Source organism: Lontra canadensis, unplaced genomic scaffold, assembly GCF_010015895.1.
Source record: "Lontra canadensis isolate GAN:19392208 unplaced genomic scaffold, GSC_riverotter_1.0 scaffold119, whole genome shotgun sequence".
Lineage (NCBI taxonomy): Eukaryota > Metazoa > Chordata > Mammalia > Carnivora > Mustelidae > Lontra > Lontra canadensis.
Window position 1 is genome coordinate 2,731,312 of NW_022631113.1, and position 25,805 is coordinate 2,757,116.

The window sequence follows — 25,805 nt, forward strand, 5'->3', positions numbered from 1 at the left end:
TCTCCTAATGTCCTCCATGTTATTTCTTATGCTCCACAAGGAAGTGAAACAATATGATAATTGACTTTTTTTGCTTGACTTATTTCACTCAGCATAATCTTCTCCAGTTCTGTCTATGTTGATGCAGAAGTTGGGTATTATCCCTTCTGATAGCTGAGTAATATTCCATTGTATATATGGACCACATCTTCTTTATCCATTCGTCTGTTAAAGGGCATCTTGGCTCTTTCCACAGTTTGGCTATTGTGGACATTGCTGCTCTGAACATTGGGGTAAAAGATGGTCCTTCTTTTCACTACATCTGTATCTTTAGGCTAAATACCCAGTAGTACAATTGCTGGGTCATAGGATAGCTCTATTTTTAAATTTTTTGAGGAATGCAACATAGCTTACTAAAAGTCCTACTATCCCAAAGTCTTTACAACCTCTCTTCTTTTTAAAATAAAATTTGGATATATTAAACTATTTCTTGAGAGAAGAACTGTGGAACAATCCCATTCTCCTAAATGGTTTTGAACATTTCATTTAATTTGCTTCATTTGAGCTACTGAAGGGGGTAAACAGGCGTATAAATAGAATAGTGCCTTATTCACAGACAGACAATAGTGACCTAAAGGCTGGAAGTAAAGAGATCCACTTCCAGAGGACATTTGTAAAGCTAAAGGGATAATAAAGGAAATGGTCATGCCTTTCTTCCCCTTTCTCCAACAAGAAGAAAAACAGACTTTGTATCAAAATGGTAGTTTTAATTTTGGTATATACCTAGATTTGTGAATATAAGCACAATTGCTAACCAAAATAAAAATTAAACCATCCAGGAGAAATAAAAAGTAACTTTATAATCAAGTAATCTGACAAATGGTACCTCAGTCAGATGGTCCAAGTTGACATCAATAGTAATGTCATGTCATCAGTATGTATTCTTTATATATATGTTTCTTAACTTCTGTGGTCTTCTCCCCAAATCTGATAATCCCAGTCTATCTGTGAGCAAAGGATCAATCTGATTCCAATTAGGGCATCTTACAAAATACCTGAGAAGTACTCCTCAAAACTGTTAAGGTTGTTAAAAACAAGAAAAGTCTAAAACTCTGTCATGACCAACAGGAGACTGAAGACACATACTGACTTAATGTGATGTGGTATTCTGAATGGGATCCTGGGACAGAAAAAGACATTAGGTAAAAACCAATAAAGTATGGACTTTAGAATAATGCATCACTATTGGCTCATTAATTATACTTAATGTAGCATAATAATGAGAGTTATTAACAATAGGGAGAACTGGGTGTGGGATATATGTATATATATATGAATTCTTTCACAATTATCTTCATAAAAATTTTCAACATAGAACGTTTGATTTTAAACTTGCTGTTTTAACTTTCAAATATAACTATAATGTACATGTCAAAGAAACAATGTTTAACATACACCTGCCACAATTCTATCTTTGAATGGCTCTATCTTTTTTATATAATTGCGAAATATTACAATTTCTTTCAGTTTCTTTCATTCATGCTGTTCTTAAAGGCAGCAACATCAATTTTTGCTTCAAAAACAGTCCAGTTAATGTTCTACAATTGCTTAAAATCTTGCACAGTATCTATCAATGCATAGCAATTCTCTGCCTCTTTGTGTTTTCAGCTGAAGAAAATTTTCCAAAACCTAAATTGTTGATGTACTTTTCTCAATTTTCTTGTGTGCTTCTTTTCTTTAAGTTTAACTCATAAAGTTCTATTACCACGTTAAAAAAAATCTATTAGCATATAAAATGTAAGATGCATACTTTTCTTTATGTCCTCCAGTGACTTGCCATCTTTAAGAAATTTAATACATAATCTTTCCATTTCTCAGTTTTTTTTCTTTTAAAATATTTTATTTACTTATTTGAGAGAGAGAGAGAGAATACAAGATAGAGTTGGGTGGGGAGGAGCAAAGGGAGAGGGAGAAGCAGACTCCCTTTTGAGCAGAGAACCTGACTGAGGGCTCAGTCCCAGGACTCTGGGATCATGACCTGAGCCAAAGGCAGATGCTTATGTGACTAAGGCAGCCAGGCACCCCTACCCAATTTTCTAATATATTAGCTATTATGGCATATAATTATGGGTTTCTGTTATTTTTAACTAACCTATATCAATACTATATTGATCTAATTAGAATGTCTTAAGAGTATTTTCTGATATCAATAAGGCAATGTCCCTTTAACTATTCTTTTGTATGATTTTTATTGTTAGTTTCAGGTATTTATTTTTTTAATGTAAAATGAAAAATACTTTAATCAAAGTTAAAATAAGCAAAATATGTGGTTTTAGTCACTAAAACATAAAAATTGTTTTTGTTTTGTTTTGTTATACATGACATAATAAACATACCTAAAATTAATTGTTTTGAAGAATATTTTAAAGAAACATGTTAAACTAATAAATTTAGTTAGTAAATTTAGTTATTAAGTTAATAAATTTAACTATAGTTAAACAATCTTTGGGTTTTTTAAACTATTGATCATGAAAATTCTCTAATTCTCAAATTCTCTTTGAAATTTATCCTTCTAAATTAAGCAAAATATTTTGGTTGTTTATTTTGGAAATAAATTTTGTTTTTGCTCTAAGTCTGTTTAGTAACTGCCTAGTTTAAATTGATATATATGATGAGTATATGCTTATATACTTGTTTTAAAACACATCTTTTTTTACAATTAAAATCGACTCAAACAACATGGGCATGAACTGCACAAGTCTGTATTTATATATTTTATAAATACAGTATAGTACTAACTCTTCTCTTCCTTATGATTTTCTTAATAACATTTTCTATAATCTAGATTACTTTACTATAAGACTACAAGATGTAATACATGTGAGATGCAAAGTATATGTTAAATGGTTATGTTACATTAAGGCTTCTGGCAAATAGTAGGCTACTAGCAGTTAAGTTTTTGGGAAGTTGAAAGTTATATGCACCCTATTTTCTACTGCATGGGGACAGGGATAGGTAGTGGTGGTCTGCCCCCTTAGTCCAATGTGGTCCAAATGTCAACTGTATATTTCTTTATATGTACATTAGCATTTTGCATTATTCTGGAATAAACATATATATTTTTTCATAAAATAACAGACAATGTTTTCTTTGTCATTTCTGGAAAAAGAAGGAGCTCAAATGAATTTTTAGCTTTAGTTACTCAGTAAATTTGTGTATAAAAATAATGTTTCTGAATTTATTTTCTTAAAAAACAAGGTAAATATACAGAGAGCATCATTTATGCATCTGATTAGTTTTACAACTTGTTAAAGAAGATATATTGCAGGTATATAAAGGCATAGCTATGCCTCTTAATTTCAAGGGCTTTTGCAATCACATTATCACTCTAAAAACCTGCACAACAGGAAATTATTTTCTAAGTAAGACATTGAGTTAACTGGATTTTCCTACTTAATTGAAAATAGTTGGAGGCTTTATGGAGGTACATATATCTCTACAAAAGTAATAAATTGTACTTGCAGCAAATTTTAATTGTAAGTATAATTATCTAAGTGATTATACCAATTTAGTGGTTTTTTTGTTTTGTTTTGTTTCGTTTTTAGCTAGTGGGTTCTTTTTGCTAGTACAGTAACCTTGGTTTTGTTTTCCTAGCATAACATTTTATTTTATATAATCAAATTATTTGAGGGTAAAAAAGTGGGAAAACAATAACATTTTAACCAAAGCACATTTAATGCTAAGACATTTGGTCTTTAAGAACCATGAGATGGGGCGCCTGGGTGACTCAGTGGGTTGAAACCTCTGTCTTCAGCTCAGGTCATGATCTCAGGATCTTGGGATCGAGCCCCGCATCGGAAACTCTGGTCAGCAGGGAGCCTGCTTCCTCCTCTCTCTCTGCCTGCCTCTCTGCCTACTTGCGATCTGTCAAATAAATAAAAATTTAAAAAAAAGAACCATGAGATAATTTTTGAATGTCATGTAAGGTTTTGGTGAAGAAAGAAAAGTGATACAGGAATAGATTGAGAATTTTAAAGTTATTAATTGCATTAAGTCGTCAGGAAAGAGAATAATACGAAGAAGGAAAAGTGAACTGGTTAATGGGGATGGTGGGATAAAAATCCAGCATTTGTAATACTTCAAATGAGAACACAATTACTAGATAGCCAAGACGTAGCCCTCAATGACCTTTTCTACGACCAAAGAAAAAGTCAGGACAAAACTAAAAGCAACATAATTTTGGATGCCTTAGCATTGCATGGATTAGCTCCTGGATTATTAGTCCAATGTTCTTATGTTGTTCATTTTTGTTGTCATCTCTCTGTGAGTATTTATTATCTGATCCTATGGTTTTCTACCTATTTAGTTCTATACAGTAGTTGATAGTTTCTCCATTTCCAAAGTTTAGCGCTATTTCCAGTCTCTCACTGCTGGCATCCCATTCCAATTAATAAATCATTAGATAATAAATTACTACTTAGAATAATCATGTAAAACTCTCATATACACCATGTATTGGCCATTAGTTGACCTTAAAGGTAGGTCTCACATAAAAGTTATAATCAGTATGAATAAACTAGTAATCATGTAAAAGAGCTATTGTATATGATTGCCTAAAGATGGGTTAATCATGTATTGACCTTAAGGTTTTGTTGATTTTACCTCTATTCTATCTCCTGAAACTATGCCCATTCTCTTAACACTTCCTATATTTGGTCTTATCTGGTCCAGGTCTGTATCATCTCTCCTGATTACTCCAGTAGTCTCCCAATAAATATTTTGTCTGTAATCTTTCCTTCTTATAATCCATGTATCCAGTTATTTCACTTTACCATTTTAAAATGGTTAAATGCTTAAAACAGCTTTTTCCTTGGGGTGCCTGGGTGGCTCAGTGGGTTAAAACCCCTGCCTTTGGTTCGGGTCATGATCCCAGGGTCCTGGGATCGAACCCCGCATCAGTCTCTCTGCTTAGTGGGGAACCTGCTTCCTCCTCTCTCTCTGCCTGCCTCTCTGCCTACTTGTGATCTCTATCTGTCAAATAAATAAGTAAGTAAGTAAATAAATAAATAAATAAATAAAATCTTTAAAAAAACAAACAAACAGCTTTTTCCAAAGTATTCTGTGGTGCACAAGTTCCATGAGATATTAATAGGGATTATCCTCTTGTGTCACTCTCCTCCTTGAGAAATAAACAAATGTAATAAAACATTATGTATTGTCTCAAGGATAAATTTATTTGGGAAAACAGAGCTAAACAAAATTAAGCTCATTTTATTTCTTTCTATATCCTTTGTTACCTTCATGTGTAACAAGAATCTCTTAAGTGAGGCAATAAATGTGGCATTTTTCAAAATGATCATCTCTATTTAGATCTCATGATAAAAGTATTACATGAAATACACTTCTTTAGACGCAGCTTAAAAGATAAATTCTAATCTTTTTAATATTTCATACAAAGCATTTTCAGCCTTTACTCTCAATATACCTGTGTAGGCATCTCAGTGTCTTTGATTGCTTCCTCAAATCTGAACATTGCATCCACTTTTCTCTGACTCTTATTTTTTTCCCTTGAAATTTTATTAGTCCCCTTATTCATTAAAAAATATTCTTATCAGGCACCTGGGTGGCTCAGTGGTTTAAGCCTCTGCCTTTGGCTCAGGTCATAATCTCAGGATCCTGGGATTGAGACCCACATGGGGCTCTCTGCTCAGCAGGAAGCCTGCTTCCCCCTCTCCCTCTGCCTGCCTCTCTGCTACTTGTGATCTCTCTCTGTGTGTCAAATAAATAAATAAAATCTTTAAAAAAGGGAATATTCTTATCATGCTTCCAGACAAAGCTTGCATATTACTTGATTGTCAGTACTTTTAAATGTTTCCAGTATTGTGGACAAAAATATTTATACATAATTTGTATGTTCATAATTACTATTTCAGTTTCATCTTATTTTAATATAATTATTTTCCATTTGTGCTTTGTTTCTCTTTTGAATCAAATGAAAATATGTTTTGTCTATTTTTCTGTTTATCATTTTTTATTATTTTTTTAAAAAGTACTTTGAAAATCCAGGTATTAATCCCTTGTTTGTTATATAAGCTAAATAGTTTCATAGAGTGTGTTTCTAGTACTTAAATATTTATGATCTTTTTCTCATAAAGATAGTTAAAATATTTCTCTTGTCCTTTTTCCTTTAAGAAATATGGAATTTATGGCTTGAATAAGAATGCATCCCACTCAAATCATACAGCAGTCTGCCCCCTCCACTAATTTTTCTTCCAAATGTTAATAGATTTGCCATGTATACTTAGCATTTTAACATATCTGAAGTTTATGATATCAGGTAGTAACCTAAGTTATTTTTAATGGAAAGCAAGTTGTCCCAAGGTCAATTGTTAAATAACCTATCCTTTTGTCATTGGTTTGGGGTTTATTTAGTATTTATCCTACTTTGAGTGCACTGTGATTTTTGGGGTTTGTAGACTGAAGTATTCATCAATGTGGAAATATTTGTCTTCTTTTAAAAAGTGTTGAATTTTGTTTGTCAAGCTGTTACTTGACTAGTAGCCTGTTTTGACATCACTTAGTGATTTTATGCTTTGTTGGGGGGCGGTGTAGAGTAGCTCTTATTCTGTTGTGTGGTGCTTACTCTTAAGATATTATCTTTTTGACACCTCAGTAGATGTGTGTATTGATCAAATTTACTTTATTTTTTGGATGGGATGCAAGAAGGCTAAGTCCTTTATTTGTTAGAATGTTGTACATAATATATCTATTTTAGTGATTTTAGCATTTCACCACCATTTTTAACTTTTCCTTTCAACGTGTAAGATAAGATAGTAGTATTAGCCTAATTTTTCTTTTATCACCCAAATTCAATTTCTAAGACTCCCAAGGGATAATATAGGGTATTCTTTATTTTAAAATGTACATGAGGGGCCCCTGGGTGGCTTAGTCAGTTAAGTGTCCCACTCTTGATTTTTGGCTCAGGTCATGATCTCAGGCTTATGAAGTTGAGCCATGTCGGGCTCTGCACTGAGCATGGAGCCTCCTTAAGATTCATTCTCTCTCTCTCTCTCCCTCCCTCTGTCCTTACCCCCAAGTCCATGCTCTTTCAAAATTTTTTAAATTAAAAAAATTAAAAAAATGCACATTATGATTCAACTATATTGTTCCAATTATGCATTTTTATTGGCATTTTGATGATTATTTCTTATATCTTTTATAATCTAGGTTGTTTAAAATTTTTCTTGAGTTTACCCTATAGTAATACTTACAGAGTGAGTCTGTTGTAGAGTTTTTGCAGACTTTCACATCTAATTCCTTATAAAAGTTACTTAAGTTCTCCTGGCATTAGTTTTCAAACCTGTAAGATGGGCACGAAGCAGTTGTAGATCAAATATGAGATCAAGTAGAAGAGCACCTGCCACGTTATATGTCCTTAATATAGGTTAGCTGTTATTATCATGTTTTGTTATGTCACAATTTTAAGTTTATTATATTATCATCCTAAATATAGTCAGAAGCATGATAACTGAAGGAAGTTTTTTTTACTTGGAAGCCTTTATCACTTAGAAAAAGAATAAACTGTAGGCTAAAATACCAACAATAACTTTTCTATTTTAGGAACATCTTTTTCTAAATCCTACATATTTAAGGCATGTTAAGTGATTACTAAAGTTTTAACTGTTTCCTTTTAAAAAAATTTGTTTCATTTTATTTTTCTAAAGGAAGTTTCTCTTGTGGACTTCATACCATCACAAATAACACTGATCAGTAATTTTACATTTAGCTTATTTTATGTTTTGATGTTTAATGAAAACAAAAACAGCATTTGTTTTCTAATTTATTAATGATAAAATATTAATCTCTTCAGGAGGAATCAATATCTTACCAAATATATGATATACCATACCATATTTTCATGATATCCATACAAGGAAAATGAAAGAAGGTGAATTTTGTGGCTGGTGAGTGACCTAGGTTATTAATCCCAACTTCTTTAGTTCCCCAACAGTTTCATATACATCTTGTCCTCTGACAATACCAATTTTGTCAACATTATTTACCTGGTGGAGTAAGCTAAACCTTTGTTCCTGAAGCTGCTGAGTCCTTACTGCTCCTCCTATATTGAATGGAGTGCCAAAACTGATCTTTATCACTGGATACAGGATTGCTAAGTAGCATTACAGTCAGTCTTCAGGTTTCCAGACATATTTCTCATTAACCACATTTTACAAGCAGCACAATTTCTTTCCTTAGTAATTGGGACTAATCACCCTACTGACAGAGTAACCTCTTGCCTCCCTATTGATACAGTGTCACAGGGAGCCTAAAGCTGGCCAGGAGAAAATTTACACTTGAAAATAGATTGCCAAAACTTTAGTGTTCAGTGTTAGTAATTGTAAGCAAGAAGTCCATGTATTATCAGAGTGATAAATTTTTAAAAGACCACTTACATCAGGCCCATCTATAAAGCAGATCATAATTTCACCATCCTTGATAATGGATCATGGTCTGCTTGCAAGGTCTGTGGCATTCATGAAAAATGATCCCTGCTTTCTGGCATTCATAGTCTTAGATGACTCTCTCTGCTTGAGTACAAGAAGGACCTGTGACTTGAGTCTTCGTGATAGAATATGGCAAAAATTATGCAATATTTCTCTTATGATTATGTTATGTTATGTAAAATGCCATCTTGCATTAAGATTCTCTCTAGAGATCCTCTGGGCTAACTTGATGAAGAAATTAGCCCTAGTGAGGAGACCTTGTGGAAGAGAATTATAGATGGATGCTAGAAACTGTGGGTGGCCTTTAAGAGTTGTGGGTGTCCTCCAAGACCTAAAGATGATCTCTAGGAAGAGCATCATCTAGATGAAAGTCAGCAAGCCGGGTGCCTGGGTGGCTCAGTCATTAAGCTTCTGCCTTCAGCTTAGGTCATTATCCCAGGGTCCTGGGATTCTGCCCCGCATTGGGCTCCCTGCTCTGCGGGAAGCCTACTTCTCCCTCTCCCACACCCACTCCCCCTGTTTGTGTTCCCTCTCTCTATGTGTCTCTCTTTCTCAACTAAATAAATAAAATCTTCAAAAAAAAAAAAAAAGAAAAAAGAAAGAAAGTCAGTCAGCAAGAAGCCTGGTCCTTAGTTCTACAGATACAAGTAAATGAATTTTGCCAACACCCTGAGTGAACTTGAATGCAGATTTTTCCCCAGTTGAGCCTCAAGTCGATAGCTCATCCTGGCCAACACCTTTACTGTAGCCTTCTGAGACCCTGATTGGAGGTCCAAAACCATATCTTGACTCCTGACACACATGAACTGGATTGTTTAAAGCTGTTACTTTTGTGGTCATTAGTTATAATCAATAGAAAACTAATATAAGGCCCTAGGTACTGGTTGAAGTAGAAGGGCTAATAGAGCAGAAATAGATTCCAGGGAGTCTAGCCACATATTCATGACTTTACTTCTGGAGCTGCTGAGGTCCATTCTCATATATAACATTTCTATATGAAGATAGAATGCTAGTGCACACATTCTTTTCAATGATTTTGTAAACCATAATGGGCTAGTTAGTTCACAGTTGCCTCCTGGCCAGAATTCAGTCTTTTTTATGACCCAGTGGTAAACCAGGAGATGATTCTCAAATTGAGAATGTTTATTGGAAGAACTATGATTTCGTTCATGAAGTCTTTCTGGATGATAATTCTCTAATAGGCCCCAGGGCTCCTTTAACATACCTGGCAGCCATAGACACTTCTCCTAATGTTTATTCTTCTGGATCATTAGGCTCCAGGAGCAGAACTGATTGTTCAACAGCTCAAACCTACAGGAGAGAGCTCTCTTGCTCTGGGCCTTGGTCAGAGCCGGTAGATTGATGAGTTCACCGGCAAACTGAGGGGTATAGAACACCTAAATTTTGCATGCTATGTCTCCAACAAAAAAGCCCATCAAACCTTGTGTCTTTTTCTTAGGGGCAGGTGGCATAAGGTAAATCACTTAAGGTCTTTCACTTTAAAGGCAGTTTTTTAACATATTCAAACTGCTATACCCCTAGAACTTTGACCAATGTGATAGGCACTTTAAATTCTGCAAGATTTTTCTCCCACTTCCTGACAAGGAAGACATCTAGCATACTTGCTATTTCCTCCCCACCAGATCCAATGACCATAACGTCGCAGATGTCATGGAAACGTGTAATGTTTTATGGATATCACGGTGATAAAAGTTCTTGCGCATTGTAAGGAGAAGAATAGTTGTCATTTCCCTGTGGTAAGACATTGAAATGATGCTCCTGTTAGAAATTAAATAAATTCTTATTTCCTTAATAATGATGATTGAAAGAAAAAGTGTTCTGTCAGGTTGATAGCTGCATACTAATTGCCAAGGTTGTGTTGATTTTTCTCTCTAAAAATATCACATCTGGAATATATTCTATAATTATCATCACTCCCTCATTATGTTTGTGATAATCTAGTCATTATTCAAGATCCATCTGGAATTTGTACCTACCAAATGAACAAATTAAGGTGGACTATAATAAAATCTCTACTCTTTTCATGTTTTAATTTTTTTTAAGATTTATTTATTTGATATATATAGAGACAGCTTGCTATCAGGGGGAGAGGGAGAGAGAGGGAGAGGGAGAAAAAGAGAAAGAGGCTCCTCTGCTGAGGGCTGAGCTCAACACTGGGCTTGATCCCAAGGCCCTGAGATCATGACCTGAGCTGAAATCAAGAGTCCAGAGATTAATCTATTGAGCCACTCAGGTTCCCCTTTCGTATTTTACATTTTTTAATGTGCACTGATATCTGCAAATTCCTATGAATACAGTATAGCTTTGAATTTACTACTATGGTAGATGTGCGGTGGTAGTTCAGTTGACACATTTGTAAGTCAGGAAACCTATAAGAGAATTGTGACAGTTTCTGAATGCATTTTTTTTCTAACTGTGCATTCTGAGACCAGGAAATAACTGCAGGTTGAATCCATCAGCCCACTGAGTGCACCATGGTATGGACTCCAGCAAATACCAACTTTGTTGCTTAGCTTTCATGGGCTTCCTCCCTATCTTGTGGATATAGTGGCAGTTTAAATTTGCAAGGCACTTGCTTTAATTCAGGGATAATATTTAATAACTACTAAAATGTTTGGGTATTTTTAATTTTATAGTGTCTAGGGCCTGATGTCTGGGGAAAACATGGATAAATATTTCCATTACAGAAATGTGGCAGTTTTTCAGCATTCACTCTTCAAAGTCTTTTAATCCATGAAGAAACTCTGAATCTCTGAGCTAATTTAGATAAAATAACATAAAGAGAGAGTATAAAGTCCCACCATGATGACCCAATTCAGATTGCTACACAAAAGACCTGTACTTTTCCTCATTAAAAAGACTAAGTAATAACTTAGTGGACTATCCATTTTATGCAGGTACTTCAGGATAAAGTTGTATTTTCCAGCAATATATATTATCAGTAACTAAAATCTACCAATCACCATTCCATTTCCATGATCATAGTAACGACCAACAATTTTCTTTTCTTTTTTCTTCCCTTTTCGTTTTTTTCTTTTTTTAAACAAAGGATCAGATAGTAAATATTTTTGGCTTTGGAGAGCATATGGTCTTTCTCACAACTACTGGACTTTCATGTTGTGGCAAGAATGCAACCACGAATAGTACATAAACAAATGGGTATGTCTATATCCCAGTAAAACCTTATTTACTGAAACTGATGGCACGCTTGATTGGACACTGACAGTAGTCTTTGGTGACAGTAGAGTTCACATTGTCTTTAATACTAAAGCTTTATCATCTAGTACAATAATGCCATTGACATTGGAGAGCTCAATTCAATTGTGTCATCAGCACCTAAGTACTTACCAGGGAGCTTCAAAGGTATGCTGTTCTTCTCCTTGACAATAAATTTCATGACGGTGAAAAGAATGTTCCCTAGGCCATCTACCAATTATAGTTACACAGGTTGGTTATGATAGATCTGCTCTATCATGCCCATATACGTAAGCATTTATAATTCTTCTACAATATGACTAGGAAATGTTGGCATTACAGATTCTAGGATCCCTTTTAATTCAGGCTTCCATTAGCTCAATAGCTATTAGAGCCACTTCTCTGAATCCTGGTTGAGTAGAAATACAGCATTTATTTTGCCTTAATCTGATATCCTTTGAATCTTTCTCTACAGGTGCTTCTCAGGTATTTACTATCCAAGTTCACAGATTATTGCAAGTTCTTTGTTCTGTGGTACATCTTCTCAGAGCAGAATTTGCATTAATTAATCATTCATATATCAATTTCCAACTGCATTTCATATTAGAAACACTTTCAGATTTTATAGCATTTCCCATTCCCTCTGAGTAGTTGTTTCTCTTCTCAGATTTAGCATTTTTTCTTGTTGAGAACTTTCAGATTCTAAATATAATTTATTTGTTAACTATTTTCATCATGTCCTCAATCTTAATTTTCTTTATTTTTTTTAAAGATTTTATTTATTTATTTGACAGATAGAGATCACAAGTAGGCAGAGAGGCAGGCAGAGACAGAGGAGGAAGCAGCCTCCCTGCTGAGCAGAGAGCCTGATGTGGGGCTGGATCCGAGAACCCTGGGATTATGACCTGAGCCGAAGGCAGAGGCTTAACCCATTGAGCCACCCAGGTTTCCCCATAATTTTCTTTATTTTGAATTTAAAGTCCTTGAGAATATTTCAAATATTTCAATTTTTAAAAAATTTCAAACATTTAAAAATACTTTTAATTTAAATAGGTATATCCATAGATTATACGTTTTAAAGTTTAGAAGAGGAAAACAACAAATTGTTATTTATATTTTACATGATTATTTATTATTAAAGGTAGATTTAATTTTTCAAGCAACATATTGCACCACACTGATACACATCTAATTCAAAAAGTACTCTTTTTATTTTAAAAATATTATTGGTTACTTTTCTTTTTTTAAGATTTTATTTATTTATTTGACAGAGAGAGTCACAGTGAGAGCAGGAACACAAGCAGGGGGAGTGGGAGATGTAGAAGGAGACTTCCCAGTGAGCAGGGAGCCGGATGTGAGACTTGATCCCATGACCCAGGAATCATGACCTGAGTCGAAGGCAGATGCTTAATGATTGAGCCACCCAGCCACCCCTATTGATTACATTTTTATGTCTGGTATTTTATTGGAAATATATTTAGTGCCTTCAAATACATATTTTAGTTCTTTCCACAAACATCCTATAAGTAGATTTTAATATTCTATTTTATAGATAAATTGAGATTCAAAGTACAGTAACTGATGGAGCCTAGAATATTTATAGTTTTTCTCTAACACATGAATTCTTCTTTTTTTTATTATTTTGTCTTACCAGTGTGTGTGTATGTGTGTTTCAATACTTCTGATAAAAAGCCACACTTAAAATTCCAATTATCTTTTAAGACAAAATTGTACCCAGAAGTGACTTTAATGACTATATTCATTTTTCTTGTTTCTAAGTAGTAGCACCTATTGCTTGAACTCTATCCCTTCTAATATTTCCTGGATCTAAACCTCTCTCTTGGGAGTTATTAAAAGATTTGAAATTAGTGTGTTTGTATAACTAGACATTTATTCTGAACCCTGTTTACTCTGCCATGCTGATATATGATGATGTTTCATTTGCTAGTATTCTAATAATGCAAAGTTGATTCTTTAAATTTACTTATTTATTTAAAAATGTTTCCCTTTTCTTTCTTTTTTGTTTTAAATTATGAAATATTAACTTTAGGTGTAGAAGTTTCAAGTTTAAATAGATATGCAATAATGTGTTTTATTGTCTGAGAATGTTTGCTTATTTCTTGATCTTTGATATTTTTTACATAATAATTTGTAAAAATGGCTTTATGGATTTAAAATTGAAATGACATGTGCTTCATATAAAATATTTAAGCAAAAGGAAGGAATAAAATAGCAAACTTTTGACCAGAAATATTTTTACAAGTTACAATAAATATTTTGCTAATGGAAACTTAATATGAAGAGAAGTCTGCAGTGTACACTAAATTGAATGGCTAAAACAAATAGTTATTTTTCACTTAAATAACAGCATCTTTCACTATGTTCAGGTCTTGCCCAAGAATTATGTATTGGTAATTTCTTTATCTGGTATTATAGAAAATTTTTTTGATTATTCCCTCAAAACAAAAGCTAACTTATTCAAGAGAAAAAAGAAAACTGCTTGCAAATTTATTTTTTCATTTTAGTTCTACTCTTACATAGTGACATTAAAGATATAATAATAAGGCATGCCTGGGTGGCTCAGTTACTTAAGTGTCCAACTCTTGCTTTCAGCTCTCAATCATAATCTCAAGGGCTAGGATCAAGCCCTCCACCCTCCACCCCACCCCTGCCAGCCAGGGCTCTGCACTTAGTGGGAAGTTACTAGGGTCCTAGGATCAAGACCCACATCAGGCTCCCTACTCAGTGGGGAGTCTGCTTCTCCCTCTCCCTCTGCTGCTCCCCTTGCTTGTGCTCTCTCTCTAAAATAAATAAAATCTTAAAGAAAAAAAGAGTTCTAAGTATTCTGATGTGGAAACCCTTTTTTAAATCCTGAGGCAAAGTTCAAGGTCAAAGAGTCTACTCAAGCCTGGTTTCAGGAAATGATTTATGAGAAAATGTGAAAGCACTATGACAATGATTTTATAGGGAGAAAATCAAGTCAAACCAACTTAACCAATTTTTCTGACAGAAAAACCAACCTTCAAGAAAAAATAACTAGTTTTCAGACCTAATAGGGAGAAATTCAAAGAATTAGCACTTTTAAGGGAAAAGCTAGGAGTGAATAAGAATTCTGGAAAAAAAATAGTTTGAAGCCTAGTTTCTAGCTCTCTGTTCTTTTGATTTATTCTTTTAGATTACTTTCAAGTTCTTCAGAAGAGGCCCACCTCTGTATTATAGTCAAGATTTGTTAGTATACCTTGATTATGGAAAAGAAGGTTCTACCTTGAGAATAATTATCTCTAAATAAATCTTGTCAAATTCTATGCCCTGTTTGATTTGCTGTCTGTGTTCTCACTAAACTCTAAAACTATATTACTATATGTCTTTCACTATTTCCTCTAATATCATGTCAACCCCAACTTGAGTGACTTGATGATAAACTACTACACTAAATTCTTTTCCTGATAAAATTTCCCAGGCTATGAACATCTTAGTGAGGTATAAAACTTTCTGCCCTAAGTATGTTATTTGACTTGTAGGAAATTAAAATAAGGATCTTTAACCCCAACCCCCTTTAAGCCTATCTGGAGTCATTCTGCAGGACTGTTTCTAGTATCTTGATGTCAGGACACTATTCATGCAGTCTTGTACCAGACCAGAAACATCAGGATATCAGTGGGGCAGTTTTGATCTACTTGGTAACCTGCACTCCTGACTTTATTCTCCATAACTTCCTCTAACCCAATAATGAAAAGTTCATTCTAGATTTAAAAGTCCATCTTACAGGGAATTTTGTGACTTTTCTGTTCAATGTGTTTGTCAATGTGTAGAAGGATGTTCTTGCCACATATTCCTGAGTCCGAATTCCTAAAATGTACTCTGGGAAATGACTGTATTCTGGAGTTGTAATTTGCAAACTTGTGAAAGGCAAACATGTGGTACAGCAAAATTTCTCTTAGATTAAATATTTAAAAGAAATGGGTAAAGTCTGATGGAAATAACCATATTGTGTAGACAAATATTGTAGGTAACAGAGAACACACATAATTTTAATGGATTTAGATTTGTAAACTTGTCTGCAGTTCTTTTGGATTTTCTATGTGCACAAACATGTCTTCTGGAAATAATAGCAGTTATATTTGTACTTTCTGGTCTAACTCTAATGGGCTTTATTTCTTTTTTCCTTTTACATTACATGGTAAAGAAACTCTAGAAAAATGTTGAATAGAGATAGGACTAACAAATTTCATTTTCAGTCTCAAGAAAGAAAGGTTTCCATTAAATATGGTTGCTATATGAATGAATTACGTGGTTATATGATTGAAATGTGTTCCTTAATTAAGTACAACTTACTTGTGATTCATTATACACTATACATTTGATATACTTCTTTTTTATATACTTTTTTTTCTTTTCTTTTTTTTAAAGAGAACTAGGGGAGCAGAAGAGGCAGAGGGAAGGAGAAATAATCTTAAGCAGACTCCACGCCTAGTGTGGAGCCCAATGTAGGCCTCAATCTCATGACCCTAAGATCATGACCTAAACCAAAATCAAGAATCTGACACCTAACCAACTGAGCCCCCTAGAAGCCCCATATATACATTTATTTTTTACATAGAGTTTGTATTTAGTTGCTAGTGTTTTGCTTAGGATTTTTGCAAGTATGTTTAGAAGAGAGAATGGCCATTAATTTTCTTTCCTTGTAACATCCTTTCCAAGTTTTGTTTCCATGGTATATTTGCTTCATTAAATGAGTTGGAAGAAGGGTTCTTTTTAACCGGCAACTTTTAAGAACTTGTTTTACTGTGGATGGATAGTGAATCTTTAATTTTTGTCTTGATGTCTTTAACACATTTTTGAAAACTCTTGGCCATTATGTCGTCAGATAGCTTTTGCCCTATCATGCCTCTCCCTGTTTTTAAGAGTACAATTATATGAATATTGTAAATTCTTACCATGTTTCATTTGTTTCAGAAACTGTTTATCTTTTTATGTCAACATTTTAGTTTCAATATTTTCTATTTATTTTTCAGCTTATGTTTTCCTCACCTGCATGCATTCCGCAAGTTCAGTTCCTCTATCAAAATCTTAAATTAAATTATTATATTTCCGCTTGATTTTTTTCATATCACCTAATGTTCTTGATACTTTTCAGTTTGTCATCTATATTAAAACATAAAATATTTTATTATTAAGTTACTATAAAATATAAATATTAATATTAATATTATACAAAATATATTTAATGTAAAACTATAAAATATACTTAATATAAATATAAAAATATAAATATATTTAATATAAATATTAAAATATTTTATTTTAAATTTTTTAAAAAATTTAAATTTTATTTTTTAGTTTTTTTAATCATTTTTTAAAATTTATTTTCAGCATAACAGTATTCATTGTTTTTGTACCACACCCAGTGCTCCATGCAATCTGTGCCCTCTCTAATACCCACCAACTGGTTCCCCCAACCTCCCAACCCCCACCTCTTCAAACCATTCAGATTGTTTTTCAGAGTCCATAGTCGCTCATTGTTCACCTCCCCTTCCAATTTCCCCCAACTCCCTTCTCCTAACTCCCCATGTCCTCCATGCTATTTGTTATGTTCCACAAATAAGTGAAACCATATGATAATTGACTCTCTCTGCTTGACTTATTTCACTCAGCATAATCTCATCCAGTCTTTAAATTTTATTTTTAAATATTTTATTATTAAAGTACTATATTAAAATATAGTAATGATGGTTATTTTCACATCCATAACTAATTGTGATCCTTCTATTCAGAGCTACATCTGTAGCACCTCGGAGTCTGTTTCTATTATCTAGTTTTTCTCTCTAGGTCTAGTTTATTTATAGACCTGCTTTTTTTTTTCCTTAATGTCAAGCACTACATACATGCACAAGAAATCAGAGTTTCTATGAGGTTATCTTTTTCTAAAGGGGTTTATTTTGACTGTTTGCTGACATTTAGATTAGATCACATTAACGCACTCAGAGACTTCATTGATTTAGATCTAGGTTTCTGTCTTTATATTATCTTGTCAATTTCCATTTCCCTTGACTCTTAGGATAGAACCTTTAAGGGAATTCAACTAAGGGCCTGTGTATTTTTGAGAGTCCGTCATCCTTCCTGGTCCTTGAATTCAAATTTTTATCTTTCAAGCTCTATTTAACTTTTCAATCTCCAATTAACCATTTTCTGCTTGCCTAGCGGTGCTTAAGAATCACAAATATCTCTGGGGAAAGTGTGCACAATGACAGCGTTTCCAAAACTTTCGTCCTTTATGGCCCCTCATTTGTCTCTCAAGTTCTGGCTACCGTTGGAGCCCATAATTCCAATATCTATCTTTTCATCCATGCCCCATGATACTATTGGCTGTGGCATTAGGCTGAGTTTCTCAGATTCTCACCTTGTGCTGTTTATAATTAGTAAATACCTTTAGAGGGAAAGAAGAAGCAGTGTAGAATTTTGAGCTGACTTCCATGATTCTTTCTTTATTCTAAGATCTTGGTCTTTCAAGTCCTGGTTGTCTCAGTAGCTATTATTACATTCATTTAGTTATTTTGATATCATATGTAACATTTTTTCCTGGTGTTCTCAGAGAAGGGTGTAGTCAGCTACAAGTTACTGCCCTGTGATTAGAAGAGGAATTCTCCATACTTTCTGTCTTGAAATAAGCTACTTCACTATTATTGTTATATATCTAATTCATTTTAATTTTTAAAGTTATAAAGATTTAATTAGCATGGCATCAGAATACTTGATTCATTCTTCTGGCCTATCGTGCATATATGTAGTCTTCTCCTTAATATTCAGTATGCTATTTTAAAGCCTTCATTATGAAATAATCTATGATAGTAATGGATTTAGTAGCCAAACTTAAGTATCATGAATGTTTCAAAATTTTAAAATTTATCGCATATACTTTCATATATATGGTTAAAATATTTGTTAGTACTGAGCTACTATGTTTTACATATTTTTTAAATTAGTTGGGTATGGAATATGAAACTCAATAATTTACTTTCAAATTTGTTGCTAATCTTTTTTACAAACCATGTCTCATAATTTCTTATCATGAAAATCACCTATTTCTGTAAAGGAACATTTACTATAACCTCACAGGACTCGTAATTTAGAATAGTATAATTAGATGATCTACTTCAATTTCAAATGGATTAAATTAACTTTTTATTAGTAATCAATTTTAGAAGAGGCATATTAGTAATTTATTATTTCTGTTACTTTCTCAGGTTTTTTAACTTAATACACTACTAAATATAGATAACCTATCTTTTAAATCATTTTTAAACTAGAAAAAAAGATAATTAACAATTCATTTATTGCTTCCTAGAGCAAATTATTTCACCCAAAATAGATTTTTCTGACTTTCATTAATAATGATTAACATAAGAAGACATGCATTGATTTTCCCCTAAAATTCTAAAACTCTGTATTGTTTTGGACAATTCCTAGCACTTTATAAACACCATCTTTTTTGTGTGTGATTTGTAGGCTGACAGCAACTAGCCATTCATTGACCCCTCAAAGTGATATGGACTCCAGTAGCTCTGAAGAATTCTATCAGGCTGTTCACCATGCTGAGCAAACCTTCAGAAAAATGGAAAGTTACTTGAAACAACAACAACTCTGTGATGTTATCCTGATTGTCGGGAACCGAAAAATACCTGCACACAGGTACAGTAACCTGTCTTTATTGGATAAATGGATATGTTTAGAAGTGATAGTCTGGTATATAGAGTGTAAAACCTTCTATGATTAGAGAATTAATAATCCATTTTTTGTGGCACGATAAAACTTGATATTTTTAGAAGATTTTTATTTATATGACACAGAGAGAGGCAGCAAGAGAGGGAATACAAGCAAGGAGAGGGGGAGAGGGAGTAGCAGTGTCCCTGCTGAGCAGGGAGTCAGGTGCAGGGCTCAATCCCAGGAGCCTGGGACCATGACCTGACCTGAAGGCAGACACTTAACAACTGAGCCACATAGGCACCCCAAAATGAAACTTTATTAATGGGCACTGGGATTTGAATTTCATATACTTTTCACATGTCATGGAATATATTCATCCTTTAATTTTTCCCACCATTAGAAATGTAAAATCTGTTCTTAGCTTGTGGGTTATGCAATAAGCAGCAGGCCAGATTTGGTCTATAGGCCATAATTTGCTGATCCCTATGTTAAAGGACTCAAAATTTTAAGCCTTTGATTCACAGAAGAAAGAAGGGGGTTCAAATGCAATTTGAAATATTTTGACTTTGATATTTTGTTATGAATTTCCAGGCAATTTATCATATAATAAATATGATATGCATGATATTTTATTATTAAAATATTGTGTCTGTGTGTTCCCATATGTTTATTCATTAAGTGACTGTTATGCTCTCAAATGTTGTCAGGCTCAAAGATTAGATGATCAAAAAATCACTGAGAATCAAAATTAAGATTTTCCAATAAGAACATCAAGAACAACTTGCTATTCCATCTATTAACACATGCCATTTTTCATAATGCTATTACTTAAATGCAAAAAATAATGAAGCATACAGGTAAATTTGCAGAATTCTAAATCACAAATGTATCCTACTAAGTTTTGTCAAATGATCATAGCTAAATTTATTTAAAGTAGTTGAGAGTCTACATTTTTAAGGGAGCTTGAATTATTTTTCTTTTACTCCTTATTTCTTTTGTGGGAAGAATTACAATGCCATTTTAAGTAATCTCTTTTAATAAATAAAGCAAATATAAATACTTCAAAAATAAAACGTCCTTTACCTAGTCCTGATAAATAGTCCATTTTATGTGAATCATAATTACACTAAGTGGAAATCCACTTTAACTTAGGAGAATGTACTTAAGATCTGAAATGAGATATATGTTTCTGCCAAAATTGACTAGGAAATTCAAAGTATTTCATGTTGGGGCGCCTGGGTGGCTCAGTGGCTAAGCCTGCTTTTGGTTCAGGTCCTGATTCTGGAGTCCCTGCATCCAGCCCTTTGACAGGCTCCCTGCTCGGTAGGGAGTCTCCTTCTCCCTCTGCCCCATACCCTTCTCCTGGGTTTTCTCTCTCTCTTCAATAAATAAGTAAAATCTTTTAAAAAAGTATTTCATGTTGACATCTTTATTTTGCATTTATTAATTTAAAAAAATTTATAACATACTAATATGATTCTTATGGTCCAAAATATTTGAAATATAATATGCTTTTAAACATCCCTTATGTATTTGATTTATAATTTTAGGTTACAGGAACTAAACATCCAATTATTTTGTGCATTAATTTTTTACCAGTTCACTTATGAAAATTCATTAAACTTGATATTTTTTACTTGTTTTTCTATTTTTTGTTTTGAAATTGTAATTGAGAAAATAATTTAATTTTGATACTTATTTTATTATTTTAAATAGTTGAATATATAGGCAAATAGCCTTAAACTACCCTGATATATGTTATTATTATTAATGCTAATGAATTGGTATAAAGTGTAAGTTACCAACATATAAAAAATCTTTTCCATGTACTCCTCTTTCCTATATTTTTAATTTAAATTTTATTATTTAGATAGTGTATGTACATCTAAGGGCTAACTATTAAAAACATTTCTGAAGAATTAAGCTATATTTCTGCTATGATAGCAATATTAAAATGTGAAAGTCAATTTGATACACAAGAAATGCATAGGAGGGAACATTTAACATTGAAAAACTAATGTAGGTCTAGTAGGGTTCAAAATATCAGTTAACTATGGCAACAATTCTAATAATATACCATCCACATGCATTTTCCAAATATTTCTATGACATTGCATTATTATTGGCAGAAAGCCATTAACAAATAGTCATTATTATTGAGATATTCAATGTTGTAATATTTGTGGCAAATATGCAAATTATCCTGAACTCTCATCTTAATAGCAAGTAGTTAAAAATTCTATTGTGAAAGATATTCTTAATTTGAGAGTGTAACTAAATCTACCTCATTTAATTTATAAATTGGTTAAAGAATTATATGTGTGTGTGCATGTGTGTGTGTAAAAAGACAGAGGTACTCAATCAACTCAAAAATATATTAGCACATCAAATGCTCATTAATATTTTAAAAGAGCAGTGTTTCATGTAATTTACATAATCTTATTTTATAGCCTAATATTGATAGTAATTCAATATTTCTCATTTGAAGTATTTTTAATCAGTATACTGAACAATTCTCTCATGTTAATTATATTCTACATTGTTTTCTTTGTTATTCGTTTTATCTAGATTTTTAATATTATTTTCTAAATAACTTAATTATACAAGTTATTTTATAATAATCAAGATGACTAAGAAATAAACTTGATTGTTACTTTAGATTATCCTAAAATATCTGGGTAATTATTACTTTTACACATATAACTCTGAACATTTAAGTATTTTATGTAGTTAGCAGACATTACAGCGAGTAATTATTGTCAACATCTATACTTTCCTTAAATGTGATAAGAAAAATTTTAGCCTAAGGCTATCTGCTAAATTCATGCAAGTAAGGATTTATATTTTTTTTACATCATGACTTAAGACTTTAGTACTATTTTAGGGTGCCTGGGTGGCTCAGTGGGTTAAGGCCTCTGCCTTCAGCTCAGGTCATGATCCCGGGGTCCTGGGATCGAGCCCCACATCGGACTCTCTGCTCCATGGGGAGCCTGCTTCCTCCTCTCTCTCTCTGCCTGCCTCTCTGCCTACTTGTGATCTCTGTCTGTCAAATAAATAAATAAAATCTTAAAAAAAAAGACTTTAGTACTATTTTATAAGTAATTTATGTACTTATGATTCTAAATTAAATATACATTAACTAATATGTGGGAAAATACTTATGGGGCACTGGGAAAAGGCAAGTGCTGTTTTTAGTAATCACAGTTACATTGTATGTCCTTATTTATACTTTTGCACAGTAAAATACTAGTAATTAATTCAAAATCAGTTCTTTGCTTTAAACAAATAATCATCTTAGCACCAGTAACAAATGAATGGATTTTACTTATTTTGTTATATTTTGATTAGCACAGATGAGTGTTGCCTTTGGGCAAAATATATATGATGTTACAATCATTAGCACTGGAATATGGGGCTATTATAATAATTTCAAATAATGAAAAAAAGAAGCAATTTACATTAAGATCTACTGCTCCTTTAGGAAAGACACTGAAAGCTAATCTTATAAGCACTCATTAAATATTCATTCATGAAGTAATGTATATTTAATTTCTTATTATTATCTCATCATTCAAACCTTTCAAATCAATCCCTACTTAAGTTAATAGATTATGACTATTAAAGGGCTCTCCATAAAACCCTTTGTTTTTGTTCTGGTTATATTGTATATATGTTTTTAACCTGATATAAGTCACAACTATCAGTGTATTTATGAAATGTAATGTTTATATAGATACTTTCGATTACTGCTAAACATATATTTAAGTAAGTTAGTTCTAAGAAGCTAATAATACTTAAGATGACACGCTAATACATTTTTGTCATGGAAAATAATCAAAATTCTGAATTTGTCTGTGCTTTATGTTTTCAAAGAAACTCTAAAATAAATATAAACTTCCCATAAATGACCCAGAATAATTGATTAGCAACAAGTGAACCAAAAAAACTGAATATAAATCCCTGAGTACTAAATATAGGGAATTTTTGTTAGGTAGTCTACCTGTAACCAGGGATGTCAGATGCTAAAAATTAGACTGACAGGATTAATTTTAATCATCGGACAGCCAATTTTTTTCATTTCTTCTTTTTTAAGATTTTATTTATTTATTTATTTATTTATTTATTCATTTGTCAGAGAGAGAGTACACGCAGGGGAGCAGCAGGCAGAGGAAGAATCAGGCTCTCTGCTGAACAAGGAGCTGGATGCAGGACTCGATCCCAGGACCCTGGGATCATGACCTGAGCTGAAGGCAGACCACTTTAACCAACTGAGCCACCCAGGCATCCCTGGAGAGCCAAATTTTCAATGCTAGGAGAATTAAAGGGTTTTCAGGGCCTACTTTGTTAAAATGTACAGATGTAGAATGAAATACCATTTAGTCTGTGAAAGTCTTTTCCCTCTCTAGCCATTATTAGGAGTAAGTGCATTACACAGAAGTAAACAAGAAAATCTTAAACAACTAACATCCTCTGAGTTGGAAATAGTATTATTTATAATTTTATGTTCATAGAAATACACACATATATATATATAGATATGTACATATATATGATACATATATATGATTTTAGTATTTTTTACTGAGCACTAGTATGAAAATAGTTGAAGCTAAAAGTGGCAATTGAAATGATATATTTAGAAACACTTAGGGGAACCTGAGTGGCTCAGTCAGTTGTGTCTGCCTTCAGCTCAGGTCATGATCTCAGGGTCTTGGGATCAAGCCCCACATCAGGCTCCCTGTTCAGCAGAGTTTGCTTCTCCCTCTCCCTCTGCCCCTCTGCCTGCTTGTGCACTCTCTCTATCTCTCTTTCTCAAATAAATAAATAAAACCTATTTTTAAATAAACAGTTAAAACATATTAAATGCAGTAAAAAGAAATTACTTTCATAAGTAATTTTGATATTAATATTCAGAAGTAGACAAGTAGTACTATATCTGTACTGATGGAAAGTTTATTTACATAGATTTTCTGTGATGACAGAAGAGTAACTCATCTCTTCTATTTTATTAAATCCAACATCCACCTAAATCTCTCAGTCAGCCTGATAGCGTGACTTGGTAGTTTAGTTGGTTAAGCAGCTGCCTTAGGCTCAGTCATGATGATAGGGTCCTGGGATCGAGCCCCACATTGGGCTCCGTGCTCTGTGGGGGAGCCTGCTTCTCCCTTTCCATCTGCCTGCCCACCCCCTGCTTGTGCTCTCTCTGTCAAAAAAAAAAAAATAAAATCTTAAAAAAAAAAAAATCAGCTTGATAGTTAAAAAAGCTCTGAAAAACTTCAGGATTAAAAAAAAAAGTTCTCAGTGCCTTCTGGCTTCAGTGGCCCCATGTAATAGCCACAGTTCCAGGCAGTACCCATGGTACCAGGCTTCCAGAGGGCTTCTATGGACTCAGGCTCACAGCATATCCCAATGTCAGCCTTCTTTCATGGCTAGGTCTCCTGGTGGCCCCAGGTTCCCAATCACTTGCTTGGAACCCAGGCTACAGGCAGGTTCTTAGGAACCCAGACTCCTGGCTAGGCCCAGCCAGGCTGACTACCAGAGATCCAGGCTTTTGACCCACCAAAGCACCAAGCCAACTTCCATGTACACATGATCCATAGCCCACCCCAGTGTCATGCTGGTCCTTGAGGACCTAGATTTGAGTCTGCCTCTACTTGTCCCAACAGCAAACCTGGCCCAGATAAAAGAACCTTCAGGCCAGCTCCCAAGGTCCCAGGCTACAGGCTGACTCCAGATGCCCCAAGCTCCATGCTTGCTCTGGCACCAAGGTAAACACAGTATCCCTAGTATCCCTAGCTTCCAGCTTGACTCTGATGAAAGCAGGCTCCCAAACCATCCCGGGACCAAATCAGGCTTTAAGGACACAGATGCCAATCTCAACCCTGGTACCTGAGACCCACATCCACCTATGTGGGTCCAGGTCTCAAGCCAGTCACTTCAGACTCAAGTGCCAGACCCACCCCAGTGATCCCAAGATCCAGGTACCCCTGAAGACTCAAGCACCAGGCTAGTCACATGTATACCAAAGTACCAGGCCCACCCACTCGCTGACCCTAAACCAGATCTCACCACCCAAGGACTCTAGCAGGAAGCTTGTACCACCAGTTGACCCACCCAGAATCTTCAGATGGGCGGACTGGTGAAGGATTTTGCCTGCCAAAGCCAGTCTGTAAAGACTGGAAGAGCCACCTACTTCCTTGAATGCATAGACAATAATGCAAAGCTGCAAGGATCATGAGCTAAGAAAATATGTCACCACTAGACATGCCTTAGAAGAAATGCTGAAAGTTGTTTTTCAAGCTGAAATGAATGGACTTGAATTAGTAACATGAAACCTTGAAAGTATAAACCATACTTGTAAAGCCAAGTATACAGTCAAATTCAGAATATTTAAGAGGCACC

The 25,805-nt window shown here is 33.7% G+C and overlaps 1 protein-coding gene across 1 annotated transcript in view; it reads left to right on the top strand.

Moving 5' to 3' along the window:
- KLHL1 (kelch like family member 1) overlaps window positions 1-25,805 on the top strand; it is a 373,856-nt gene that overhangs the window by 110,491 nt on the left and 237,560 nt on the right. The window contains exon 2 of the mRNA XM_032841065.1: window positions 19,206-19,388. Coding sequence (XP_032696956.1) covers window positions 19,206-19,388 — 183 coding nt within the window. The remainder of the gene's footprint in view (window positions 1-19,205; window positions 19,389-25,805) is intronic.